This window comes from Malus domestica, chromosome 15 (assembly GCF_042453785.1).
Source record: "Malus domestica chromosome 15, GDT2T_hap1".
NCBI classification, from domain to species: domain Eukaryota; kingdom Viridiplantae; phylum Streptophyta; class Magnoliopsida; order Rosales; family Rosaceae; genus Malus; species Malus domestica.
The window spans coordinates 24,406,074-24,432,882 of NC_091675.1; the positions used below are offsets into that span (position 1 = coordinate 24,406,074).

General features: G+C 39.7%; 1 protein-coding gene across 1 annotated transcript; it reads left to right on the forward strand.

The window, feature by feature from the left end:
- Positions 1-14,068: 14,068 nt before the first annotated feature.
- LOC139191798 (protein FAR1-RELATED SEQUENCE 5-like) lies at positions 14,069-26,328 on the forward strand. The gene is made up of 3 exons (XM_070812818.1): positions 14,069-14,396; positions 24,013-26,216; positions 26,302-26,328. Exons 1-3 carry the CDS (start codon positions 14,069-14,071, stop codon positions 26,326-26,328), a joined length of 2,559 nt encoding a protein of 852 aa, XP_070668919.1.
- The last annotated feature ends 481 nt before the right edge of the window (positions 26,329-26,809 follow it).

Sequence of the window (26,809 nt, forward strand, 5' to 3'; positions counted from 1 at the left end):
AGAAAACAAAAAAGTCTTAGGAAATTAAAACAAAAGTACAGAGAAAACAACAAGTTTTAGGAAATCAAACTTCTCAATAAGGGACTATGATCATGATAAAACATCATACAGGACAAAGTACAGTAGAGGATTTTGTTTTGATTCGTTCAATAATTGTTGCAGCCAATTAACTGCCATGACTTCGTTTAGGAAACCAGGCAGCTCGGACCCCTTCCTTTGACTTCTTGATCTTGACAAAACATTTTAGCCAAGGTGGTTTTCCCACATCCTCCAGCAGCAGTCGGCACAAGCATAGACACCTTTTCATCCTTAAGGAGCTTCATCTTCAACTCCTTCAACGGCAAATCCAACCTGACTGTAACTGATGGCGGTTCAGGCACCAGACGAACACTTCACCTTTTGTGGCTGATTAGATTAGTTTTTATCACCAAACTCTCTTCTATTCGAGAGAGAATCAAAGTTTCCCTAAATATGTATGTGGATTCAGTCGTAATGGGTGCTCTGAGAACGGCATTTCAAATGCTGGTTGATGCTGTAAAATCAGTGCAGGAGGAGAATACAGTGTTCCAACACCTCCTGAGAGACATCAAATCTACACTGGACTCTCTACAACCACTCATAAAAAAATATAACGCGAAAGAGGGACTATAAAATTTTGCAATACAGACAGAGGAGGGAGCAAATCTTGTTCAAAAGTCCACACGCCAACTTTGCTGCACTTTTGAACAAGATTTGCTCCCTCCTCCATCTGTATTGCAAATTTGCAGTCCCTCTTTCAGGTTATATTTTTTTATGAGTGGTTGTAGAGAGTCAAGTGTGGATTTGATGTTTCTGGGGAGGTGTTCGAACATTGTATTCTCCTCCTCAGCTGATTTCACAGCACAAACCGCATTTAAAATGCCGTGACCAAAGCCACATACATAATTACGAAAAGAAAGAGACTCAAAACTCAATTCTCTTACATAATCTGATGAAAGAAGAACAGAAATTCCAATGGATTTACGGAGAGAGAGTAAAATAATCTAGCTTGATGAGAAACTGAGGATGTTATGTAAGTTGTTTCTTCGCGACTCGGAGTTTCAGCACACATATATACAACTCAACGAACGTGTTGACCAAATAAAAAACACGAACGAGTTAGAAGGGACATTGACCGGGCGCTATTAGGAGGCGGGATGAGACACGGAATTTTCAAAATTGATCCTATTTTTTTTATAACATAAAAGTCGGTGGTTCTAGAGCTGCGTGTGGCCTCTGAGTAGGCTGCGCGTCTGGACTTGGTTTGGTGGTTTGCACGACTTTGTTTTGTTTTGTTTTGTGGACCTCTTTTGTTGTTTTTTGTTTTTATGATTAATAAAAATTCATGGAATGTTTTTGTTTAAAATTTTATTTTGTAAAACTCTTTTTTTTTTTTTCATTTTCATTAAATAAAGTTGAGTTAGTGTATTTTTTTTTTCTCTTTTCATTGAATAAAGTTATTCGGATGCTTTTGGTTTAAAAAAGTTTTATAAGAGCCCTTATCATTAAAGCTCCTAAGAAATTACGCTAGCAACTCTCTCATTTTCCTTACCAAAATCTTAGATCCACAAAATATATAGACTCTAGCTCGTTGCTCCAACTTAAGGTTGGTGAAAGCCCTTCTCCCTTCTCCTCGCCTTACTATTTTCTCTTCCCATAGATTGTTGTAGATTTATTTTCGTTTTGGTATTTCTGTTAATAAGAGGCTTCTTGGTGAGTTATTAGTGAGTCTCTCCTATTGAGTATTTTAGTTTTATTATTGCTGTGTTATTGGCTCTTCTTGGGTCTACTTTAGTGTTCTTAGTAGCTTTGTTGATGGTGTTGAGAAAAAAATCCGGGGAGACATTATTTGGGTCATTGCCAGTTTCTCTTCGAGTTAGCATTGCTCGTTGCAAATAATGTCTTTAGCATGTTCGTTATGTTGCAATTTCGTGCATATAATTTGCGAAGTGCTTGACTGTTTCTTCATGAACGAAGTTTTTTTTGGCTTTGGAGTGCCATCTTAGTCTTTCGAGTTTAAGTGTGGACGACTTCAAGACCTGAATGCTTTCCTTTGCTTATTCTTGTGCTTGTTTTGCTCTCATATCCACCAATACGGTGGCAACTAGTTTAGCCAATTTGACCCTTAGAACATCTAGACACCATTTTGTAATTATTTAATTTTTAGTTTTTGTTTGCACTTATTTTTTAAACTAAAAAATTTTAGTAACGACCTTTAGTTTTCTGTTAAAAAGAAATGAAAATTGAAAACTACAAGGCCGATTGATCATTATTTCATTTTCAATTTTGTTTTATGTTTTCTGAAATTGAAAACTTGCTTGGTAACTACTTTCAATTTGTAGTTTTTAAAAGCTAACTATTTAAATTAAAAAAAATTGGAATTTCAAGAAAACTAAATATTGAAATTAGTTATGTTTTGAAATATATCAATAGTTATTTTTTAAAATATGTTAATAATTATGTGGGTACAATATTTTTCTGCCATAATTTTGTGAAAAACAATATTACTATATTATTGATTTTTACGTATTTATTATATTTAAAAAATATTATTTGAATTTTTTAAATTTCATAATTTGTGCGATATTAAATGCATAAATGCATGAGTTAAATCTCTTAAATGATGCTAAGGACCTCAATCAAAATATTTAAACAAACAAGGTTTCAGTCTAACAATTAAGCTGATTAGTGACCGAAACCAAAATGACCCTTATATTAAACTCATCTTCACATGCCATGCCATATCATATCGTCCCTTCACATGTTGGTTATCCTTGATAATATGTAGCTTACCACATAACCCCTAAATTGATTATTCTATCCTAATGACTTGCCATACATTTATCCCTCAGATAATCCCACACTAAAGTTCTTATACTTCAATAATATTTCCAAATATCCACATATCATCACTATATATAATAACTTCAAATATGCATGTCACCAAATCCAACTTGCTTGACTTGAAATAGAGAGATATTTGTAAATAGAGTAAAATCACATGATAACTCATGGTTTTTAGTTATTAAAAAATAAGAGTAGTTTGAACACCACACCTTACATAAACCACTCACCTCAATCAATAGCTAAAACCTCGGCAAGACAACCCATGTACCGATCCCCATGAATCCAACTTAATAACCCTAGCTTTCTTTCTCCTTTCTTTCTTTTATCTCTCTCTGTGTAATATACACACACGCATGTATATATATAACTATGAGAACTAAATCATTGGCATGCTGCATGCATATTCTATATGAAACCATTAAGTTCACATTTGGAAACCCAACGGTACTATCTATTTATAGTAGAAGATGTCGGCTCCTACACTTAGAGACTAAGTAATAATATCAATATGAAACCATTAAGTTCACATTTGGAAACCAAACGGTCCACCTATTTATATTAGAAAAGGTCGGCTCCAGCCCTTAGAGACTAAGTAATAATTTTAATATGAAACCATTCAGTTCACATTTGGAAACCAAACGTTACTACCTATTTATAGTAGAAAAGGTCGCTCCAACACTTAGGTTCGCTCCAACACTTAGGGACTAAGTAATAGTTTTAATATAATATGAGTAGATATATAGGTGCTACAGATTTGTTCTCAAACCAAAGGAAGATAACTCTTTTCCTTATGTCGACTGGTCCTGCTTCTAAAAACATGAATCATGCACGCACCTCTCTTGCTTCTGCTTGTGCCACAATTAGTTTGAACTATATGCATAGGACACCTATTCACATACTTGCCACCTCAAGCTAAAACAAATGAAATCTTAGATAGGAAGAATGCCACCACCTATAGACAGCTCTACCGTACTACACCTCCTAATAACACCTCACGCTAAGCCAATATGGTGAGTCAACAACGTGTACTGAAACTTCAGTATGATAAACATACATAAATAGCTTGTAACTTTAATTGCTAAGTAAGTATATATACATGAGGAATACTAGCAAAATAAAATGAAAAACAAACTTCTGTTTATTCCACTAATCCGAAAAACCTTACAATTGTACAATATATATATATATATATAACCCTTAAATCTTTCGTCTAACACAATTTCAGCTCGTCTAGCACCTATTTTGTCAAATAACTCATCTGTAAATAAAAGGGTGAGCGGTACTGAGCAACAACCACCGTTGCTTAGTGAGTAAAACATGTAATATGTCAGTTAAGCAATGTCATTTTATACACGCTAGAAAATATGAGAATAATATCAAAACTTTAGCCACATAATTTCACATCACATCATCACTTTACGCAATCATTATATCTTTCATCAAATATACAACTCACCATATGGTTTTGAGGAATGTATAGACTGCTATAAAGGCAAGACTACCAATCTTAGTAACAAAACTCAAGCCACAAGAAGTAATGATCTCTTAGAGATCATTCACACTGATGTATGTGGTCCATTTCCAGCTAGAACTGTCTGTGGAAACTCACATTTTGTCCTCTTCATTGATGATTTCTCAAGATCCACTTATTTGTATTTGATTTCTGAAAAATCTCAAGTTTTAAATTGTTTTAAAATTTTCAAAGTTGAGGCTGAAAAACAATTAGAAGGACCATTTGCCTTATACCTCTAGCAAAATGGGATTGCAGCTGATCAATACACAACCCTAGGGACACCATCTCAAAATGTTGTTTCTGAGAAGAGAAATAGAACCCTCGTTCAAAAGAATGGTGAGGAGTATGATGTCACACTCCCACTTGCCTAAGTTCTTATGGGGAGAAGCCATTAAAACTGCAAATTATATATTGAATAGAGTGCCTACAAAAGTTGTTAAGGTCACTCCTATTGAAGTCTTGATGGGTAGAAAACCAAGCTTGTCACACTTTCATACATGGGGATATCAATGTGAAGCCCGAATCTACAATCCAAATGAAAGGAAATTGGATTTGAAAACAACAAGTTGTTACTTTGTTGGATATGCACAGGAGTCAAAAGGTTTTCGATTTTATTGTCCTCGTCATTATACCAGAATTGCAGAAAGTCACAATGCCATACATTGAAAATTATGAGGAAACTTGTGTATCAAGTAACATATCCTATGTTTTTTAGGAGAGAAATGAAGATGCATAAGAAATTAGGAATGCTTCTGAGATGAATCAATCCATTTTGTTACCATTGGCTCCTATACAAATTGGACCAAGTTCAATTTCAACTACAACAGTTAATGCACAACATATAAGTGGAAATGTGGGAGCTTGTACCAACTTGCAAGAACCTGCACTGTCTCTTCCAACACCACCAACTATAATTCAAGACAATATATTTCCCTCTTGAGAAACACATCATGATTAGTAATTACCAAGTATGCCTGAGCCTTCACAGGTTGTGAGAAAATCCACAAGATTTACATGGTTTATTTGCAAGAAATAGAATATGATATTGGTGATGAAAATGATCCTACAAGTTTTAAAGAGGCTATGTAAAGTACTAATTCTAGTTTATAGAAAGTTGCAACTAGTTTCAATGCACAAAAACACAGTTTGAACTTTAGTTAAAGATGCAGAAAACTTGAAATCCATAGGTTGCAAATGGATTTTCAAGACAAAACATGAATTATAAGGAAATGTTGAAAGGTTTAAGGCAAGGTTGGTGATAAAAGAATTCACTCAGAGAGAAGGAGTGGATTATAATGAAACATTTTTTGTAGTATCTACCAAAGACTCTTTTAGAGTTATTATGACACTCACTGCACATTTCAATCTTAAATTACATCAGATGGATGTAAAAATTGCATTTCTTAATGGAGAATTGGAAAAGAACATTTATATGAAACAACCACTTGGATTCATTGAAGGGGAGAAAGGAAAATTGGGTCTGTAAGTTGAACAAATCGATACATGGTTTGAAACAAGCTTGGAGAAAATGGTACAAGAAATTTGATCAAGTTGTCATAGCTTTTGGTTTTGCAGAAAATAAAATTAACAATTGCAAGTATATGAAAATTGTGAAGTCCATCTTCATTTTTCTGGTTTCGTATGTGGATGACATTTTGTTAGCTAGTACCAATGTTAATTATTGAATGTAACCAAGAAACTATTGTCTAGTCATTTTGATATGAAGGATATGGGACAAGCTCATAATATTTTGGGGATTGAAATTGTGGATGCAAATTTCTTCCTCCTTGTTCATGGACAAAATTGCACCTACAAAACAAATAACACCTTAGGTCAAGGCCAAGAGTCTCACGTGCCCACGATGAATGGGGGGGCTTTGACAAAAGAACCTTCGATGCCAAAGTTAGAATTTTGAAGGAAAAGTGTTTGGAGAATTTAGAGAATTTAGCAAGAGAATAGGAATTGAGTTTTGGAGAAAATGAGGGTGTTTATATAGGGGTGTGGCCGGCCCCTTTGGGAGGAGATGGACCGGCCACTTGGATGGTTTTTTGGGTGACATTCATGATCTGTAGCTAATTAGTAAATTAATTGAATAATAAATCAATTAATTAGCTAATTAATATAATTAAAAAGGAATGATTTGGGGGTTACCTTGTGGAGAAGATTTGACGAGGATGGATGAAATAGGTTTTGAATAAATACCTATTTTGGGCACCTTTGACTTGATTGAGGGATGGTTGTCCACTGCTTGTACGTAGGAGTTCCGGTGTTCCTCGAGGGTAATTTTGTCCTTTTTACCCTAGAATCCATGTGTCGCCTCCATATTCTTCCTGATTATTTTTGGCTCCACAAATGCACCCACACCTGTTAAGCTGCTCGCAAGAAAAGGCAACAGGTGTTGAGATCTTCTTGCTTTAGGAAACGTAGAATTGTTTCCTATTCTGATGTAGATTCCCTCTTTAATTAGAAATTAGATCCTTCTAGGAAAGGGAAATAAATCACTGTTAAAGTCTAATTAAGTCTACCTTAAGTAGATGATTAAATCAACTTTAGAGAGCAATTTATTCTACCATACAAAAGAGAGAAAGCTAAAGGATATTTGTTCCCCCTCCCCTAGCAATCTTCTACACTTTCTCGTGCAAACGACCGTCTTTCGTTGCTTTCTTCGTCTTCTCCGTGCCGCACCAAGGTAAGAAAAATTTAATTTTCCTTATCTTTTTCTTGGATAGTGTTGTCGCGGGGTAACCATCGAGGTGGTGTAGCATGTCGGCTGGCAGGGGCCAAGAATCTGCTCGGCATGGGCCGAGGAGTGTTATGGAAGGGACCACTGCTTGGGCTGCTCAACTTGGCTAGAGGCAAGGGCAACTGCGCGACTGGGGTCGTGGATTGAGGTGTTAGGGCGTAGTGCTAGGTAGGCTGCATGGCTCATGTCTTTTGGGCTTTTAAACCTAATGCGGGCCAGGCTGGCAATTAAGAGGAATAATGAGGTCGCGAACCTCATAGGCTGCTGGAATGTTGGGCATGCAGGTTTCCTGCCTGCTGGTCGAAGAGAAAAAATGAGGGAAAAACCGTCATAGGTTGAGCTCCTCTACCAAGTATCGTGAATGGCGTTAACTATTTAGTCCTCTTTGCCAAGAGAAATATGGACTGTTCTCGAGAAAGAAGATGAATAGGATTAAGGCGAATGCATTGGCTCATCTGATCACGGTCATGGACGAAAGAAGGTGAAAAAAATAGATTTTCCCTACCTACTAAAAAAAAAAGCCGAAGACTTCCTTCGCTGCTCGTGAGGGTCCGTCTGCCCTAATAAGCTTATGATTGACTTGACTTCTTCTAAGGGGAAGAAAGATGAGGCTGCTAGATCTGAAAAATGATAAGGTGGACTTTGCTCCTAAAGTCTGGTTTACCTTTGGAGAGATTTGCTATTATGAAAAATGATAAGGTGGACTTTGCTCCTAAAGTGACGCCAAGGTCTACTCCACCTGTTGTTGAGACTGATTCACCTGCTGGGAAGGTGGAGGCTGCTTGTGTGGGCAGTTATGAGAAATCCACTAAGCCTGCTTCTAGGGAGGTTGCTGAGATCTATGTGCTTTTGAAACCACATTTGTTTGAAGATATGGACGTTTATGCTAAGTTGATGGCGTTAGAAAGGTTGTTTGCCCAAGTTCCTCTGTGAAGCATACGGCCAAGTATAGGAAGACTGTTCTACTTGCAACGATACAAAAGATGACTATTCTTGTAGCCGAATCTATGCTCCTTGACCAAGAGGATACCAAGGTTGCCAAGGAGGTGGCAAAGGTTGTGGCAACAAAAGGTTATTCTTCTGCTGAGAAAATTGAGAGGTTGGAATATGAGCTTGTCACTTTGAAGGGGTATGATATCTCTGCCCCCACTTTTCTGCAACTTGAGATTGATCGCTAAGAGATTTTTGACTTGAGGACTAGGCTTGAAGTGATCCAAGTTAAGTATGAAAGTGCAGAGAAAGAGATCGGATGCCACATACCTCATATTCAAGATCTCGAGCGTGCCATTTCTGAGCTTAGTTCCGCTATTTATGCAAAGGATGAAGAGTTGATTACTACTTATAACCAAGTGATCCACTTCAAGAACGTCGTTGATAGGCTTAAACCCCAAGTGTTGGAACTCCAAGGTGCGCTGAAGATTAATGAAAGCTTAAATAAATAAGTGGATGAGCTACAGCGCGTCATTGTTGGTCTGCTCGAGGAGAACGAGCAACTGAAATGTGAGAATGCTGGGCGTGAGGCTTCGCTTGTTCAAAGTCAGGCTGATTTCTACAAGTTGGGTTTTGTAGATCATCTCTTTGGTAAGCCGTCTAACTTCGAGTTTGCTGGGAAGACTTCAAAACCTTCTCTATTCCTCCGAAAGGCTTACTACTTTTGAGGCCTTCATTGGTGAAGTAGTCGGAGAGGTTGATGCCCAAGCTAGAGCAGCCGAGGGTGAAGCGCTAGATGATGTCGTTGCTGGGAACGTTGCGGTTGCTGAAGGGTAGTATTTTAGGTAGCCTTTAGAATTGTCTTTGTTTTCCTTGTCGCTATTGTTTTGCTTGAACTCCTTTGGCCTTTACTAGTCGTTAATCAATTTTGCTAGAAAATTTAATAAATTGATTTCCTTCGTTTTTCTCCATCTTCGTTTTTTTTGTTCATGCCCTTACCTTTAGACTTTATAGACCAGTGGCAGGCATGCTACTTTTCTATAAGGAGATAAGCGCGTGTAGCCTATGTAGTCGTAGGTGTTGGTGTAGAACTTTGTAAAGTTGTTAGCCATAAGGTCGGCAACCGAACACCTTACTTACAGAAGCAGACAATTCTGCATGACCACTGGGCTATTAACCTTGGCTTTTTCCAATTCCGTAGGTTGCATAGCAAGTATCACAACACTTTAGAACTTGGTGTAGGTCATTCCGCACTTGGCAAAGGTGAAACTTATCGACTACGTAGCATGTCGGCAATGGATAAAGCTTCGTATATAAACGCTAGCTTATTTAACCTTCCACAAGAATATGCGGTTGTATAAGTCTAGAGCGGCTTTACTGCTCGAAAGGCAAGCTGTAAGCAATCTTCCAGAAATTGCAGGTTACCTTAGTGCACTCGGTAGCAGCTTTAGGATTCCATGGCAGCCGTCCATACGGCGTACTACGTAATGTGCCTCCTCCATCTCTGAGGCCCGATTCCCCACAGATTAGGCCAAGAGACCCAAAATCCTCAGTTAGCTAAGCCTTGAAAAAGACCATTGTGGCTTCTTATAGGAATCCCAGTGTAAGTCATCGTGCACCTAGTTATACCAGGGCAGCTCGGCTAATCCACATCTGGATATTCGAACTGTAAGTTTATCCTTCCACCTTGGAAAGCAGACCTATGTGGTGTCAGGGAATTGGTTTACCCTCTCGCACTGGAAAACAATTAGTTTATCCTCTCGCACTAGAGAGCATGGTTGGTCTATCGGGGGCGCAATTTCTACGATGAGTCCCTGAGAAGGGCATAGTCTTCTTTTGAAGTGCAGGAATGATCAATTGTTGTAAGAATTTAGCTAAGCCAAGTTGTAGATGACTTCTAAATTCCTCATTGAAAAACGAGTGAAACGAACAAGAACTTAGCTGTAAAGTAGGACTGCATAACAACTGGATAGTCATCGGCTTGCAAGGTGGTGCCCATCTAGCTGCTTGAGTCTTCGAGTTTTGATGTAGTGGGAGGTCATGCATGGTACTTCCTCAGATTGTAGGCATTCCACTGCTTTTCGATCTCTCTATCGTTCATGGTGGCAGGGGTGTAGCTACTCTTGCCGCCTACTCTGCTGAACTTGTACGGACATTTCCATATGGGATCCATCTTTCTGGAGCCATTTTTGCGTGCAGTGATGAAGGCTTTTCTTAGGACTAGATCTCCGGGCTGGAACTGCCTGATCTTGGCCATTTTGTTGTAGCTGGAGAATAACTGCTGCTGGTAGGCTGCAATGTGAGTGATGGTCTGCTCGTGCTTCTCCTCTGCCAGATTTAAGCTTGTGGCCATCTCCTTACTATTCTGCTTAATGCTTGGCAGTAGAGAGCTGATACTTAGCTCGATGACATTGGGATGAATGATTGCTTTTGAGCCAAATGCCAAAGAGAAAAGAGTCTCATCGGTTGCTCATCTTTTGGTGGTGCGATATGCCCATAGATATCCGAGGAGTTCGTTTGGCCATTTTCCTTTCTTGTTAGTGAGGGATTTCTTGAGGCAGTCGAGAATCATCTTGTTGGATACTTCAACCCACCCATTGCCTTGAGGATATTTTGGTGTGGACATGTGTTACTTGATGCCATATTTTTGGAAGAACTTCGCCAAATCTTTGCCCACGAATTGTGGGCCGTTGTCGGTGACAAGGGATTGAGGGATGCCAAATTGGTAAACGATGTTCCTCCATATGAAGCACTTTATGTCTGTCTGAGTCATGGTTGTCATGAGCTTTGCTTCTACCTATTTGGTAAAGTAATCGGTTGCCACAATCATCATGCATTTGCCCTCAGTAGCGGGCGGCATTGGCCCTACCAAGTCGATTGCCCACTGCATGAATGGCTAAGGACTCATATGTGGGTTAGCTTATTGGCAGGCAGTACTGGTACCGGCTTGTAGCGTTGGCAGCGGTTACACTTTTGCACTAACTCTTTAACATCTTGATGCACGGTAGGCCAATAGTAACCTGCGTTAAAAGCCTTCTGCTCTAAGGATCGGGAGACGTTAGGCAGCGAAAATGTGGTCAGGTGTAGGATCTTCGGGCGAGAATGTCGTTTCACATGTAGTAACGTACTGCCTTTATTTGGAGCTTTTTAGACTCCAACATTTTCGTGGGGAGTGTGTCATTGACCAGGTAGTATATAATAGAACTTTACCAGTTTGGAGTTGTACTAACCTGTGACACTTCGGCTGTTAACTCCGCCTCTATGCTTGGCTTGTCTAGATATTCCACCAGGATAGAGCTTTTGAGTTGGTGGTCGAGGGTGGAGCCTAGGCCAGTTAGTGCGTTCGCGTGGGCATTATCTGCCAGCAAAACTTTTTACCGTGTACTCCCTAGTAGTCTGGCTGGTGATTAGCTGGGAATCAGAATGAATTGCAAGCTTTTTCATCACCAAGTCTTTTGCCATTTGGAGGCCTGCTATTAGGGCGTCGTACTCTGCTTCGTTGTTGGTCTTGAAGCCTAGAGTAATTGCCTATTCAGGCATCGAACTGTCCAGGGTAACAAAGACCATGCCTGCTTCTTAGCTTTTGTAATTGGATGTGCCATCGACGTGCAAATGCCAGAAGTCTCCATCGGGTGAAGCAGGCGTGGCTAGGGCATGCTAAGCTGCCTCCGGAGCATCGTTAGGTCACTCTGTTGCGTCGCCTAAGCTAGGCGTGAAGGTGCGGTAGGGAACCGTGGAGTTGGGGCCATATTACACGTAGCAGGAAATGCTCAACTGCCAGTATCGGGCTACTTTAGAGCTAAATTATGGCTCAAGGGTCGGCTAGGGCCGTGTGATACACAGCAGGAGGTGGTGCTCAACTTGCCGATACATGTTGCTCCTATCTAGAATCTTCTGGGATGACGAGGATAAAACTTGCTTCCGAGTGTCTTTCTAGTGTTCATCTACCCTTGGTATGCCTTTTGAGCTAAGTTGTTGCGTTCGTAAAAAAACTTTGCACCGCCAGTGTCTGTGATTTATTGTTGTGTGTCTGGATTGGGTGGAATAGTGTGTCATAAAGATGACTACGTGCGTCTGAATGTATAACTTGAGCTTCCAGGTTGCAACAACTGTTGCCAAAGTTAGCTTTTGAATTTCTGGTAGCTGGTTTCCGCATCGAGGAGAACTTTTGAACTGTGGAATACAGGTTGTTGGGCCTCCAGCTCTTCTCGTATAAGGGTAGAGCTTATTGCTGCTTTAGATGCGGCTGCTCATCCAATCAGACCTTGAATCTCCTTCAGAGTAGTGGGGGACTTCATATTCAAGATCACTCAGATTTTCCTTGAATGTGCATCGGCAAACTTCGTCCCAAAGTGCTTGTTTCTCTGCCAAAGCGAAAGAGTCTGCCAGAGTTAGATCTTCGTCCCAAAATGCATGTTTCTCTACCAGAGTTGGAAGGCTGTTATAGCTATCGAGTTATTACATCTAACTATCTTTTCCTTTTCTGCTTTGAACCTCTTCACATAGTCGTGAAGCGACTCCTTTGGGTTCTTCTTGACATTGAACAAGTGGTAGGATTTTTTCTTGATTGAGCAAATAGGATGAATATTCTTTAGTGAAAACCAAAGAAAATTTGTCGAAACTTCGGATGGATTGTGGCGGCAGGGTGTATAACCAATCTTGCACCTTACCTTGTAGAGTGGTGCGAATATCTTGCACATGAGATCGTCGTTGTTTCGATAGAGGATCATTGCGCTTCGGTAGTGCTTTAGGTATCTCCGGGTTTATATCCCCTTTAAATGATGTGAAATGTGGTATGCTGAACTTGCATGGAGGCTCTGCCTGCTCGATCTCGTCCATGAATGATGACCTACTTATGTTGATCATGTCCTATCATAGTGCCTCATTAGTGACCTTGTTCAGTTGGAAATCGCACAATCGCTCGGTCAACAGCCTTTCCACTTCTTTCGGAATTTACCTTTGTTGGGGGTAAAGGAGCTTTCGGCTGCCCCTGGTCTGACCTACTGGTCTAGGCTGTTCTTCTACTTGCTCGGCTCGTCTATGTCGCGACTACGGTGCATGTGGTTTGTTCCTAGTAAGCGAGGGAATTTTTCGCAGACTGCTGGTTGAACTTAAGCCAAACTGAGTAACTACTTCTCTCCGTCATTAGTACTGCCTACTCCGATGTGAGGTGGATGATGCTTATTGTGAGCCTAGCCGTGAATTAACACTTCGCTTCGAAGGTTGCTCATGTTGACTATTGGAGTATGGCCGCAATCATGTATATATGCTCGTCCGTGGGCCTAGTCGAGAGTGCACGCTCATCTGCACGTTAAGACGGGAGTATACGCTATCTAAGGGGCCCAATCGGGAGTGTACACTGCTCGAACGCTCTGTTCGTGGTTGGTCAGGTGGCTGCTTGCCAGGACGCTGCTGAAGAGGTTCTTCGTTTGCCCTTGTCCTACTTTATGACACCTCGTCTGGGGCACATTGCATCTTAGTGTGTTGCAATAGCTGATTCAACAAGGTCGTCTAATGTGCAAAGGCGCTCGTCAATTCTATAACTTGTCGAGACAAATGTTGTTCTCCATTTTGGGCACTTTTGACTTGATTGAGTAATGGTTGTCCACTGCTCGCGTGTAGGAGTTACAGTGTTCCTCGAGGGTAATTTTCTCTTTTTACCCTATAATCCACGTGTTGCCCCCATATTCTTCCTGATTATTTTTTGTTCCACAAAAATCATCAAGAATAGATCTCAAAGGAAGCTGGGGTTGTGGCTATTAGTGAGGTTGTGCAAATCCTATCAGGGAAGGCTAGGCAGAATATGGTTGCCATTCTGGATGCTGCAATGCACCCCTTCTTTAACTGGTATTTACTTCAATCGGTTTTCGTATCAGACCCTCAGTTGTTAGCAGTGATTTTGGTTAATTATTTGTCATTTCCAATAGAATCGGGTTGGTCAAAATATAACAGGGAATTTGCAGCCATTGACACAAGAGATAGCAGAAGATGTCGAGGACTTATAATTAGTAGAATCCATGACAGTCCATGGCAATGCTTATGTTCTGCCATCTGTCAGTGGCTCAATGTCCTCTTCCAATACCTTGCCTTTTCCTTCAATCTTTGGCAACCTTGTTGACCAACATGGTGAACTTTTAAGCACGCCAATTGTTGGTTCCCCATCAAGGGGATCACTTGATGTCCATTCCATCCCTATGGCAGCTAGACTACGGTCTAGCAGTGCCGTCTTGCCATTTTTGGAGAATAGATTGGGCGACCTTCGTAGCTGTGGGATTGCTAGAGGAGCACCTGGGGTGGAGTTAGTTAGAAGTTGGGGCTTTGCAAAGTATGAATTGGAAGACATGGGTGAGATGCTGTAAAAAATGATCACGACACTGGATCCACGTTCTCAAATGTCCTCTGATTCAGAGTAATTTTCCGGTTAGTGTCTCTATGCCTTTCTCTTTCCATTTGTTCTCTGTATATTATAGTTGGTCATCCATAGAACCTCTTGGGTCCTTGACCTTTAATTGGATTTCTTTTACCTCATAGTTTTGCTAACTCGATTGTGATTAAAAGAAGCAAGTCCCTCTTGCTCTGTTGGTTATCTTTCGGGGACCTAGTCTTTGCTAATATTCGTTTAGTTACTATAATCGAAAAAAAGAAAGAAAAGCCGACCAATATACATGATTTTGACCAAGTTATGATGATAATGATGTATGAGCAAACATTGGAAAAGCAATTACTAACCGCGGTTTTACGCAGGTGGAGATGCGTGGAAGTGCGGAAAGAATGAGTTTGACGTGGCTGGAAAGATATAGAGATGAGAAAAAGGATTTACACATGGTCTTTATAGATTTGGAAAAAGCGTATGATAGGGTCCCAAGAGACATTCTTTGGAGGATTTTAGAGAAGAAAGGAGTACGAGTAGCATATATCCAAGCTATAAAGGATATGTATGAAGGAGCAAAGACTGCCGTAAGAACTTATGAAGGACAAACCGAAAGCTTTCCCATAACTGTAGGATTACATCAAGGCTCATCCTTAAGTCCTTACCTTTTTGCGTTGGTAATGGATGAGTTAACATGACATATTCAAGATGATATTCCTTGGTGTATGATTTTCGCAGACGATATAGTGTTGATAGATGAAACTCAGGAATGGGTAAATGCAAAGCTTAACCTTTGGAGAGAAGTGTTGGAATCTAAAGGTCTTCGCCTAAGCCGATCAAAGACAGAATATATGAAGTGCAAGTTCAGTGCAAATGGAGGCCAAAACGAGTTAGGGGTGAGGATCGGAGATCAAGAAATACCAAAGAGCGATCGTTTTCGTTACCTAGGATCTATCTTGCAAAAGAACGGAGAATTAGATGGAGATCTCAACCATAGAATACAAGCTGGATGGATGAAGTGGAAGAGTGCATCCGGCGTGTTGTGTGACCACCGTATGCCACTGAAGCTCAAGGAAAAATTTTATAGGACGACAATAAGGCCGGCGATGCTGTATGGCACAGAATGTTAGGCGGTGAAGCATCAACACGTACACAAAATGGGTGTAGCGGAGATGAGGATGCTTCGTTGGATGTGTGGGCACACAAGAAAGGATAAGATTAGGAATGAGGATATCCGGGGTAAAGTAGGAGTAGCCAAAATTGAAGGAAAGATGAGAGAAAATCGGTTACGGTGGTTTGGACATGTGCATAGAAGGCCTACTGACGTTCCGATTAGAAGATGCGACTATGGGACAGAGGTTCAGGGCCGAAGGGGTAGAGGAAGACCTAGGAAAACTTTGGAAGAGACTCTAAGAAAAGACTTAGAGTACTTGGATCTAACGGAGGACATGACACAGGACCGAGCACAATGGCGTTCAAAGATTCATATAGCCGATCCCACTCAGTGACTTGGATTTTCCAAGTCTCCAACGGAGAAGTTTTCCTCACTTGGGAAATTAAGGGAATACTACCTCAACCTACATGCTCCACTCACAAAGCTTCAACATACAAGCTTCAACAAAAGAAAATTCAGAGAACTTAGCGAAGAAGGCTTTGGTGTATTCAACACAATACGTTGAAATGAAGGAAAGCTATTTATTGATATCCCCGATAAGTCACAAATATGTACATATACATGAGTCAAAATAAACAAACAAGAGGGAGCCTTCACAAAGGTTGCTTAGGAGAAGTCTCAGTAGTCGGTAGAGCCCCAGAAAGAGCAGGCACGGGAGGGGGATCATTTGGAGCTTCAGTACTGGACAGAACCCTAGAAGGAGGAGGCAGCAGAGGTTGATCATTTGGAGCTTCATTACGCGGTACAGCCCCAGAAGACGAAGGCAATAAATGCCTTTGGAACAAACCCACAAATCTCTGATGATCAAGTAAAACCTGACCATCAGATTCCTTCATCTGGTCAAGCTTCCTCTTCATGTTTGTAGCATAGTCATGTGCGAGCCGGTGCAACTGTTTATTCTCATGCTTGAGCCCTCTAATCTCCTGTTTGAGACTCACCACTTCAGCCGCCAATGATTCAACTTGGCGGGTTAGAGCAAATAGGCGTTGGGTCATGTTAAACACAGAACCTGCACACTGAACACTGAGAGCCAGAGAATCCTTAACAGCTAACTCATCAGATCGTTTGGAAAGTAGTCTGTTATCTTTGGGAGTGAGAAGGTTCCTGGCCACTACCGCAGCGGTCATATCATTCTTCATCACGGAATCCCCAACAGTAAGAGGACCAGTAGGGGAGACGAAGGATGGGCGCCATATGTTGTCTGGAGAAGGCGTGGCTGCCTCTTCAACAAGGTTCAAGTCAAAATGACGGTCGGAGAGGCCAGACATTTTCAAAGGTGTTGAAGAGAGAAGAGGTCGGACAAATCAAGATCTTAGAAGTGCAAGAATTGAGCTTCTACTGGTGGAGATTCAAGTGTGCTTTGGAACTTAATGTCAGCCTCTATAAAAATCTGCACTCGACGGAGCTTCAGAAATCGAAGAGGCGTTTGCTTTCTCAAAAGCTGGGCTGCTCAGAGACCACGAGACGTTTGCTTTCTCAAAAGTTGGGCTGCTCAAAGACCACGAAGGCCGATCTCAGAAATCGAAGAGGCGCTTGCTTTCTCAAAAGCTGGGCTGCTCAGAGACCACGAGGGCCGATCTCAGAAATCGAAGAGGCACCTACTTTTCCAGCCTTGTCAGCACCTGTCAGCTTTGCGGAAATTATGGGCATTATGTTGAAGATTTCTGGTGAAGTAGAAAGCACATGAATCTTACTGTTCAATCACCCACTTCCCACACGCAACATTAGCTCATGGGTACCACAGATAACTTTACCAAAGTTCTCTGACAAAGTTGAGACACGTGAAGCTTGCAGCTCCCACTACACCGCTCTAACCAAGAAGGGTAAAAGAATAGCAAAGAAACAGCACTAACAAAGTTTAGACACATAAATTTTGAAGGTCTAGCTACCATATTATTACCCACAAGGGTAAAGGAACAGTACCACTGCTGGATAATTGGAAAGTCCCTGTGTGTCAACCTCTGTGCTTCGTGGCAAGATAGACTAGCAAACATGCCCAACCTTTTCTCACATTCGAGAAAACACTCCCAACAAGATTGCTTGCTCCAAAATCGAAGAGGCACCGCCCTCCGAATCTCGAGAGCCAGACTCCCAACATGATTACTTTCTCAAAAATCAAAGAGACACCGCTCTCCAAATCTCGAGAGCCAGACCCCTAGCAGGATGGCTTTCTCAAAAATCGAAAAGGCATCGTTCTTCGAACCTCGAGAGCCAGATCTCCGACAGGATTGCTTGTTCGAAAACCGAAGAGGCACCATTTTCCCAACTTCAAGAGCCGGATCTCCTTGGATAAAGCTTGTCTGTAATCTTTACACGCAACATCAGCTTTCCAGATACCATAGACCACTTTTTCAAAGTGCTCTGACAAAGTTAAAATATGTGAAGCTGGCAGCTCCCACTACCGTGTTATGACCAAGCAGGGTAAAGGAATAGCATTACTACTTGTTGTTAGGGAGACTCCTATATATGTTGACCTTCATCCCCAACAGACAGGCAGACCTGCAAAAATGCTCAACCCTTCCTCATATCTGAGAGGGCACTCCCAAAGAAGCCTTTCGAAATATTCAGCTTTCTTTCCCCCCGATAATACCTCTGCAAACAAGCTATACTAGAGCAAGAATATCTCATATCATCAGGGTTAAAAGCAAGAGTATCCCATATCATGTTTTTTCCCTGTCTTTTCCTTTGGCCTTGTTCTTACCTACAAGACAAGGAGAAAGAGAGCAATCAGTCAGCACTTGGAATCAAGCTTCCAGTCAGGAACTGACTGCCTGGAACCCCTTACTTGATTACTTACCTGGCATTGCTCTCGAGTACTCATCTTCAACATCTTATGCTTCCAGGGAAGATACCGCATCTGCCTGAGGAACATATAGGGCAAGTGAGAAGGATACAAGGAAGCATGTGGAGACAAGCGTAACAGCACATGTGCCGATACATCCACTACTCTGTCAAAAGCAAAAGTATCCCATATCAGCAGGGTCGAACGTACTATAGATTTGATGGACTTGTTTTGACCCTCAAATTCTTCAGTCGGCCTTATACTCTGGAGGAAACCAGAAAACCCTCCAGCCCAGTTCAAGAATAAGCCTGTGGAAAGTTACTTCTTCAAAAGCAAAAGTATCCCATATCATCTCTTCTCATTTTTCTTCTCTTTATCCTTCATGCTGCCTGCAAGATAGGGAGAATGTGAACAATCAGTCGGAACTCGAAATCAAAGTTCTGATCTGGGACTGATTGCTTGGAGCTCTGATTGCTTACCTTGTCTGTCACCTCTTTCAGCAGATCCCCTAGCTCGGCGACTTGGATGACTCTTACTACATGGTTTGTATCGCGCTTGACCAAGCCTGAAACTACAAGTAAGCTTCAAGTGAAATTGATACATTACCTTGTGCATCTCCACCAGTTAAAGATACCACCCCTGGATGGATGAAGAGTACTTCCAGAGAAGATGCCACATCTACCTACGAGACAGATAAGGCAAGTCAAGACGATACCACACTCCGGAACTTAGAAGTTTCGTGATTACGAGATCATTCTCCCACAATATTTCCTAATGTCATTTGTACTAAATCATTCACTTGTACTCACTAAAAGAGAGCTTGAACCTATGTACTTGTGTAAACCCTTCACAATTAATGAGAACTCCTCTATTTCGTGGACGTAGCCAATATGGGTGAACCACGTACATCTGGTGTTTGCTTTCCTATCTCTATCCATTTATATACTTATCCACACTAATGACCGGAGCAATCTAGCGACGATCACAAAAAGCGACCGTTTTCGCTACCTAGGATCTATCTTGCAAGAGAACGGAGAATTAGATGGAGATCTCAACCATAGAATACAAGCTGGATGGATGAAGTGTAAGAGTGCATCCGGCGTGTTGTGTGATCGTCGTAGGTCACTGAAGCTCAAGGGAAAATTTTATAGGACGGCAATAAGGCCAGCGATGTTGTATGGCACAGAATGTTGGGCGGGGAAGCATCAACACGTACACAAAATGGGTGTAGCGGAGATAAGGATGTTTCGTGGGATGCTTCGTGGGATGTGTGGGCACACGAGAAAGGAGAAGATTGTGAATGAGGATATCCGAGGTAAAGTAGGAGTAGCCGAAGTTGAAGGAAAGATGAGAGAAAATCGGTTACGGTGGTTTGGACATGTGCAAAGAAGGCCTACTGACGCTCCGGTTCGAAGATGTGACTACGGAACAGAGGTTCGGGACCGAAGGGGTAGAGGAAGACCTAGGAAAACTTTGGAAGAGACCCTAAGAAAAGACTTAGAGTACTTGGATCTAACAGAGGACATGACACAAAACCGAGCGCAATGGCGTTCTAGGATTCATATAGCCGACCCCACTTAGTGGGAAAAGGCTTTGTTGTTGTTGTTGTTGTTGTTGTTGTTGTAAGCTTTCATATTGTCTTGTTTTCTATTCCAATATAAGGGAAGATTTGTATGCCTATGTAAACTCTTAGCAGTTTTACGTTCAGTTCTAAAATGATGTGGATATAATGGTAACTCTCCAACAGTTTTAGGCCAATGTATCATGTATCTTGTCTGAACGAATGCTAAGATATTATCACATCAACATTTTCTTTCCATATATAATTTCATTTTTCAAGGACAAGTATATGGACACAATATCGACAGTTATGTAGTTGAAGTTCTATAGCATTAGCAAACAATATGTTAACAATCGATATGTTTATCAATATTAAGTGGTTTTGTTTTCTGCATTAGAATTGATTTCTCTCATATCACTGAAATGAGACTATATATACATATAAACAAAAGCTTGAAAGCGTTCTAAACGCACACCACGAATATGTTCTTTAAGCATTTTGGTATCAAAATTGTCAGAAACTACACGTTCAACTGTGGCAACCATAAGAAGCAGATTCATTCCTCATTTTGTAAGGCTTCCATAACATTCTTTTCTATCTTGTAAACTATCTGGCACGAATATGTCATAAAATAATTCGTCATCCATGTCAAACGAAAGGATGACTTTCTTGTTTTCATCTAGGGTTTGTTTGTCTAGCTCTAGGGCAAACCAATTGTAAAAACCCTTGAAGTACATTTGGGAAGAAGGAAACCAAACCACAGTACTAGGCATATCAACTTTGATCTCTCGCCTGGCGTTTGAACTCATAGTATTCACCTCTTCCGTGAGAGGGTGAAAAAATATCCAAAAACACTCAGTAATGCATTACGATTCTAACAACTTTGTAGTCTTTAGCTTTTCGATCGTAGCCAAATTCCATACACCTGTGGACTTCAATATGCTGTAGCCTTAAAGAAGTTGAGGTTGAGATCTTGAAGGTAATAGACATCACTATTGTTGTCACTGCAAAGATATAGAAGTGAGTCAAGTGACAACAAAATTTTCTTCGAGTCATAGTTGGTGTCGTTGAGGATGCAACGCTTGAAAAGGATGCATGCATGTTGTGTATGAAAATTTGTGTGCCTATGGATTTGGAGAGGTACACATCCACAAAGCTAGGTTTACTGATGAATTTGTAGCACAATTTACGAACACATCTAAATCGCAATAGAGATTTCGGAGGAAGCCATGAGAAGATCTGCAGCACCAATTCTTCTGGCATTTTGCAAAAGTCCGCCATGGACATATGCTACAAATGAAACGCATACTAAAAGAAAGATCCAGAAGGTTTGAAAAAAGTGGTTACTTTTATTTTATTTTATTTGTTTCTTAAAATTCAAGTCGGCATTCGCCTTCTTGCACTCGAGTTTGAATCTTCCTCCTCTGAATAGTTTAGTATAGATTATCGCCTTGTTACAAATAGTAGTTAAAATTCTATTCTTGAGGTTTATGAAAGAGAGAAGATTGCATTCTCTAAAACTATATAATTAAATTTAAGAAATGACAAAACTTGGTGTTTCTCCTTCAATTCTTTGAAATGAAGCCAATTGCTTGTTTGAAAATATTTGTCAATACTACTTTTAATCAGTTGAGGATCTTGAAAATATTTTTTGGGGGGAATTAGTCAAAATAATTATTTTTAAAACCTCAATTTGCCAAAATGATCAACTCTTTCAATATGTCGTCGATATTTAATTTTGATCAGTTTAGCAATTGAAATTTGATTTCTACTCATCATTTTAGTTGTCTTCAATTGTTGTGGTTGTATAGAAATGATGATCCAATTCAAATGAGAATTCAAAATCTAAAAGTACTGAATCATTTTTGAACAGATGAAAATCAAGAAATGGAGATCAAGTTAAATTATCATATAAACCAAAATTTTATGTTGAATTATGATGAACATCGAAATTATAATTTACATATATAAGCCTCTGCTACTCCTAGATAGTTATGCTACAAGTAATAATTCTACTGTGATAAATTGGTTGTACACCTCACGTTTGGTGGATTGGCATGAATATAAGTTGTAATATTGGACTGGATGGGATGAGACTTGACTAGATTTATGTCCGTTGTTTGGTACACTCTAAACCAAACAAAACTGGACTGGCTATGGTTATTATTTAAGAAGTAAATAAACTTTCAATTTTTTTTTCCAGAAAACTTTCAATATAAGACAAACCTTTTAAAAAAAACTAATTCAAATAATAAATCTTATCAAAAAACAAGAAAAATAAATTAACGAACCCAAATAAAAAATATAAAAATATAAAAACGAGGAAGAGGCACAAAGGCTGGTCCTCCTCTCAGCAACAACCCAGCGACCTACCCCGACCCAGTAATCAACTCGCGACAACGCCGATCGAGACCCGCAATAGCGTTCGCGAACCCCTCAAACTGCTCAAAACACGCGACCCATACCGGAAAAACCAAATCTCCGATTCACCTGAAGAAAGGAGATGAGATAACGTCCTGCGAAACGAATTGGCGGAGGTGATCTGCTTAGTAACCCATGGTCGTGTTATGAACTCAAATCGCGTCCTATTACGGAATCAAATCCCGAACTCCTAATCCGGTCCGTGATACAATTTAGCTCATCAAACATGGGTTGGGTTAAAGTCCACTCTAAATGAAAATAACATGTCGGAACCAGCCTACCAAATGAGCTCCAAGCTTTGAAGGGACCAACCCCTCTACCGTTTCTTGTAGAGGTTTCTTGGGCTATACGGTTCATAAAATATGCCTCTGCCTGCCAAACCCATATATACCTCAGTCTGGTCATGCAATTCCAAGAAATGTATAAACTGGAGCATATACCAGATCAGGTGCACCTGCTCTATCAAATAAATATAAATTCATAATTCATACTCATGTAAAACGACACCGCACCATCATGACATACGACGTTTCAATCAATCAATTTAGATTCTTAATATAATTCTATCCTGTCAAATAAAAACGCAAAATGAATTGATCGATGGAATATAAACTCATCCTTTCCAATTATTTTAAACCAGTTAGCCGACTAAATTAGATAATTTTCAAATCTAGCACCTTTTGGTTCATGATCTGGTTCTCGGCCATTATAATTTTGAACATTTGGAGCTATATCATTGTCATTTTATAGGGAGGGTAATTGGTTTCTCACGAATCATAACAATTCAGACACACACAATAATGTTATATTAAAAAAAGAGTTTAAACTCGGAACGCAGTGAATTGAAGAAGATATGCTAACCACCTAGGCATCCGTCATTTGCTACTATCATTATTGATTTTCATGTAAGAGATATGTAGTATAAAGTTCAATAAAAATTTTGAGATAATATTGTGTGAAACCAATTTTTCTTTATATACTTTACAGTCAATATATAAATTTTCCCTAATATATAGGGTTGCGTTTTTTTAATAATCATCCGTTCTCACAAATAACTTGTAACTCAGTTGGTTAAAATCATTCATTTTTAGCCTCGAAGTTCTCCCTCCTCGTAATTTAATTGAATTTATTGTAAGTTATACTATTGTTTATCAAATTTGTGTGCCAACCTTATTTTCCATGTTATTGGTGGAGAAATTATTAGATGGTACAATATTACCACCTGGCACTGACAGCTGGTAGTACCCACCAATAAATGCATGACATGTGGCAAGTTAATTATTAAATAAAAATTAATGGCTGGGTTTTACAAGATCCTAACACCGTCAGGTCTCTGCCAAAAAACTGTTGTGACTGTCTGCCTCTCCTCCTTCCCGATGCCTTTCTCCTCCTTTTCCCCCTTTTCAATTCCAACTTGTTTAAATTCTGGGACCATTCTCAAAAAGTAGGCTCCGCACCATTCACAAAAAAGCAAAGCTTCACCAAGGAAGAATATGGATACTGGTAAAATATTTAACCTATCAGCCTATTTGGTTTGTCTTTTTAGCAATTTCTCTTTTCATTTTTAACTTGTTATTCGACTGCTATCATATGTCTGTTATTTTTGCATCCATTATTTAACCGTTCAATTACGTACAAATTTTTCTTGTACAGTATTCATTGATACCGATAGTGATGAAGAAAATCATGAGAAAGAAGATCCAATCATTGATATAGAAAGTGATGAAGAAAATAATAGAGAAGAAGATCCAGTCATTGTGAATCGAACGGAGAATTTCGATGACATTTTCGTGGGAAAAGTTGTACTAAATGAAAAGGAAGCTTATGATCTCTACAACAACTATGCTACGACATTTGGATTCAGTGTTCGTAAGGGACAAAAGAGATATAATAGAAAGAATCAACTAAGACAAGTTTGTTATCTTTGTTCAAAAGAAGGTTTTAAGGTAGATGGTGACCCGTCAGAAGCAAGCAATTCTTATAAACTAGAGACAAGAACAGGATGCAAAGCTAGAATTCGATTTGCAGTACAAACGGATGGTACGTTGAAAGTTGCTCAATTTTTTTCTCAACACAATCATGAGCTTGCTAAACCAGAAGAGAGGCAGTTTTTTAGATCAAATAGAAAAGTTTCTGAAGCCCAGTTGGGTGTGATTAAAACCATGGCAGCTGCAGGAATAAGAACTACAAATACATATTCTTATTTAGCAGAAGAAGCTGGTGGGTCTCAGAATGTAGGTTTTACACAAAGAGATTGCTACAATGTTGTGAATAAGGAAAAAATGGTCATGTTTGAAGCAGGGGATGCTCAAAGTTTGATCAACCTTTTCAAGCACAAGCAAGCAGAAGATCATATGTTCTTTTACATTGTGCAAGTGGATCAAGAAAATCGAATGACAAACTTTTTTTGGAAAGATGGAAGGTCGCGACTTGACTATGAGTGCTTTGGGGATGTTGTAGTATTTGATACTACATATCGTACCAATAGGTATAACATGATTTGTGCTCCTTTTTTCGGCGTTAATCACCATTGGAAAAATGTATTGTTTGGTTGTGCATTTTTACTGGATGAGAAAACAGAAACGTTTACTTGGTTATTTGATACTTTTTTTGAATCAATGGGAGGTCAAAAGCCAAAGACAATTTTTACTTATCAGTGTCAAGCTATGGCAAATGGCATTGAAAAAGTTTTTTCTGGGGTATGTCATCGTTTATGCTCATGGCACATTTCTCAGAATTGTGCAAAAAATATGTCAAGTCTCTATGCGAACCCTGATTTTAGACGTTTGTTCAATAAATGTCTTAAATATTGTGAGACGGAATTGGAATTCCAGTCGACTTGGGATGAGCTAGTTGCAGAAGTCAACCTTACAGGGTGCTCACGGATGTGCTCACGGATGAATATGTTGTATGCGCTTCGTGCCAAATGGTGTCCGGCATTTAGCCATGATACTTTCACATGTCGGATACAATCTTCACAAAGAAGTGAGAGCACGAATAATGTTTTCCACCAAATTTCTACCAAGACAATGAGACTTATTGAATTTGTGCATCATTATGATAAACAAGCAGCAAAAATGTGTACAAGTGAATCAGAAGAGTCTTATCGTTGCAATCAGGGTCTCCCTTCTAGAGTTGCCCAAAGGAGTGGAATTTTGAAGCATGTTGCTACTGTCTACACTAGGAAAATGTTTAAAATATTTGAAAAAGAGTTTTTGAATAGCTTAGCAGTGACAATGCATGAATATGAGAGTTGTGGTACAATACACTCTTTTGAACTTAATGAGGAGGGTCACACAAGAGTTTACCTTGTCCAACTTAACTCATCAGATGGCACGATTTCTTGTAGCTGCAAAATGTATGAGTCCATGGGTTTGTTGTGTCATCATGCTCTAAGGGTACTAAACGTCAAATCTTGGACTGAAATACCTTCACAACATATATTGAAGCGTTGGACAAAAGATGCAAAGAAAGGATTGCATGCAAATGAGCATAGTCAATTATTGCAGGTAAAAGGTGAACCATCTGTTACATTGCGTCGAAATGCTTTGATGCGAATGGCTTATAATATATTGAGTAAGGGAGCAGAGTCCCAAGGTGCTACTAGAGTTGCCATGAAAAAATTGGGAGAGATGGAGGAATTGATTGAAAAGGATATGATCAAGTCAAAGGGTGAAGTTAATAAAGAGAGCAATGATAACAATGATGATGATTGTAATGCAAATGGTTGCTCAGTTGATAAGCCACCAATATTGAATCCTCCGTTGGTAAGGCCGAAAGGAGTAAGCAATGCCAGATTAAAAAGTGCTATGGAGAAACGAAAAAAAAAAAGGCATCTAAAGATACTGTCTCATCTGGTAAGTAAAATTTTATATTTTTATTGACTATTAGATGTAATTCTAATATTCTTTTTTACTTAAAAATTTTAAATTTGCTTTGTAGGGAAAACCAAGAAGCCAAGCAATATAGGCCCTTCACATAGTTCAACACCATATGATTCAAATTTTCTTCAACAACTCAGTGTACCCACTAGTACAAATGTTACGCAGGTTTACCCAACTATGAGCTTGTTAACAACAAATAGTGATGCATTGCCTCCATCAAACCAAGTAAACTAATTTGTTAGTTTACAGTGATGTATGTTTTAAGACCTTGAATGCTCTTATCTTCTCTAAATTTGACTAATTGCATATCATCTTATAAATGTTACACAGGTCTTCCCAGCTGTGAGCTTGTTAACAACAAACAATCATGCATTGCCTCCATATAACCAAGTAATCCAACCTAGTTTTTCATTTACAACTATGCTACAAGATAGTCAATTTATGGCGAGTCAGGTATTGATCGATTTACTTTGAGAAGGCGGAATTTATGAATACACATGGCAATTCTTGTTTGTTTTATACATTTGTTATATACATGTGGCAGAATTCATCCTCAAGTTTTATCG

Excerpts from the sequence above, each read along its gene's own strand:
- LOC139191798 (XM_070812818.1), top strand. The coding sequence starts at position 14,069 with ATGACAGTCCATGGCAATGCTTATGTTCTGCCATCTGTCAGTGGCTCA. Across the intron at positions 14,397-24,012 it reads GTATGAATTGGAAGACATGG|TATTCATTGATACCGATAGT; the intron begins GTGAGATGCTGT and ends TTTCTTGTACAG. Across the intron at positions 26,217-26,301 it reads TAAAGATACTGTCTCATCTG|GGAAAACCAAGAAGCCAAGC; the intron begins GTAAGTAAAATT and ends TTTGCTTTGTAG.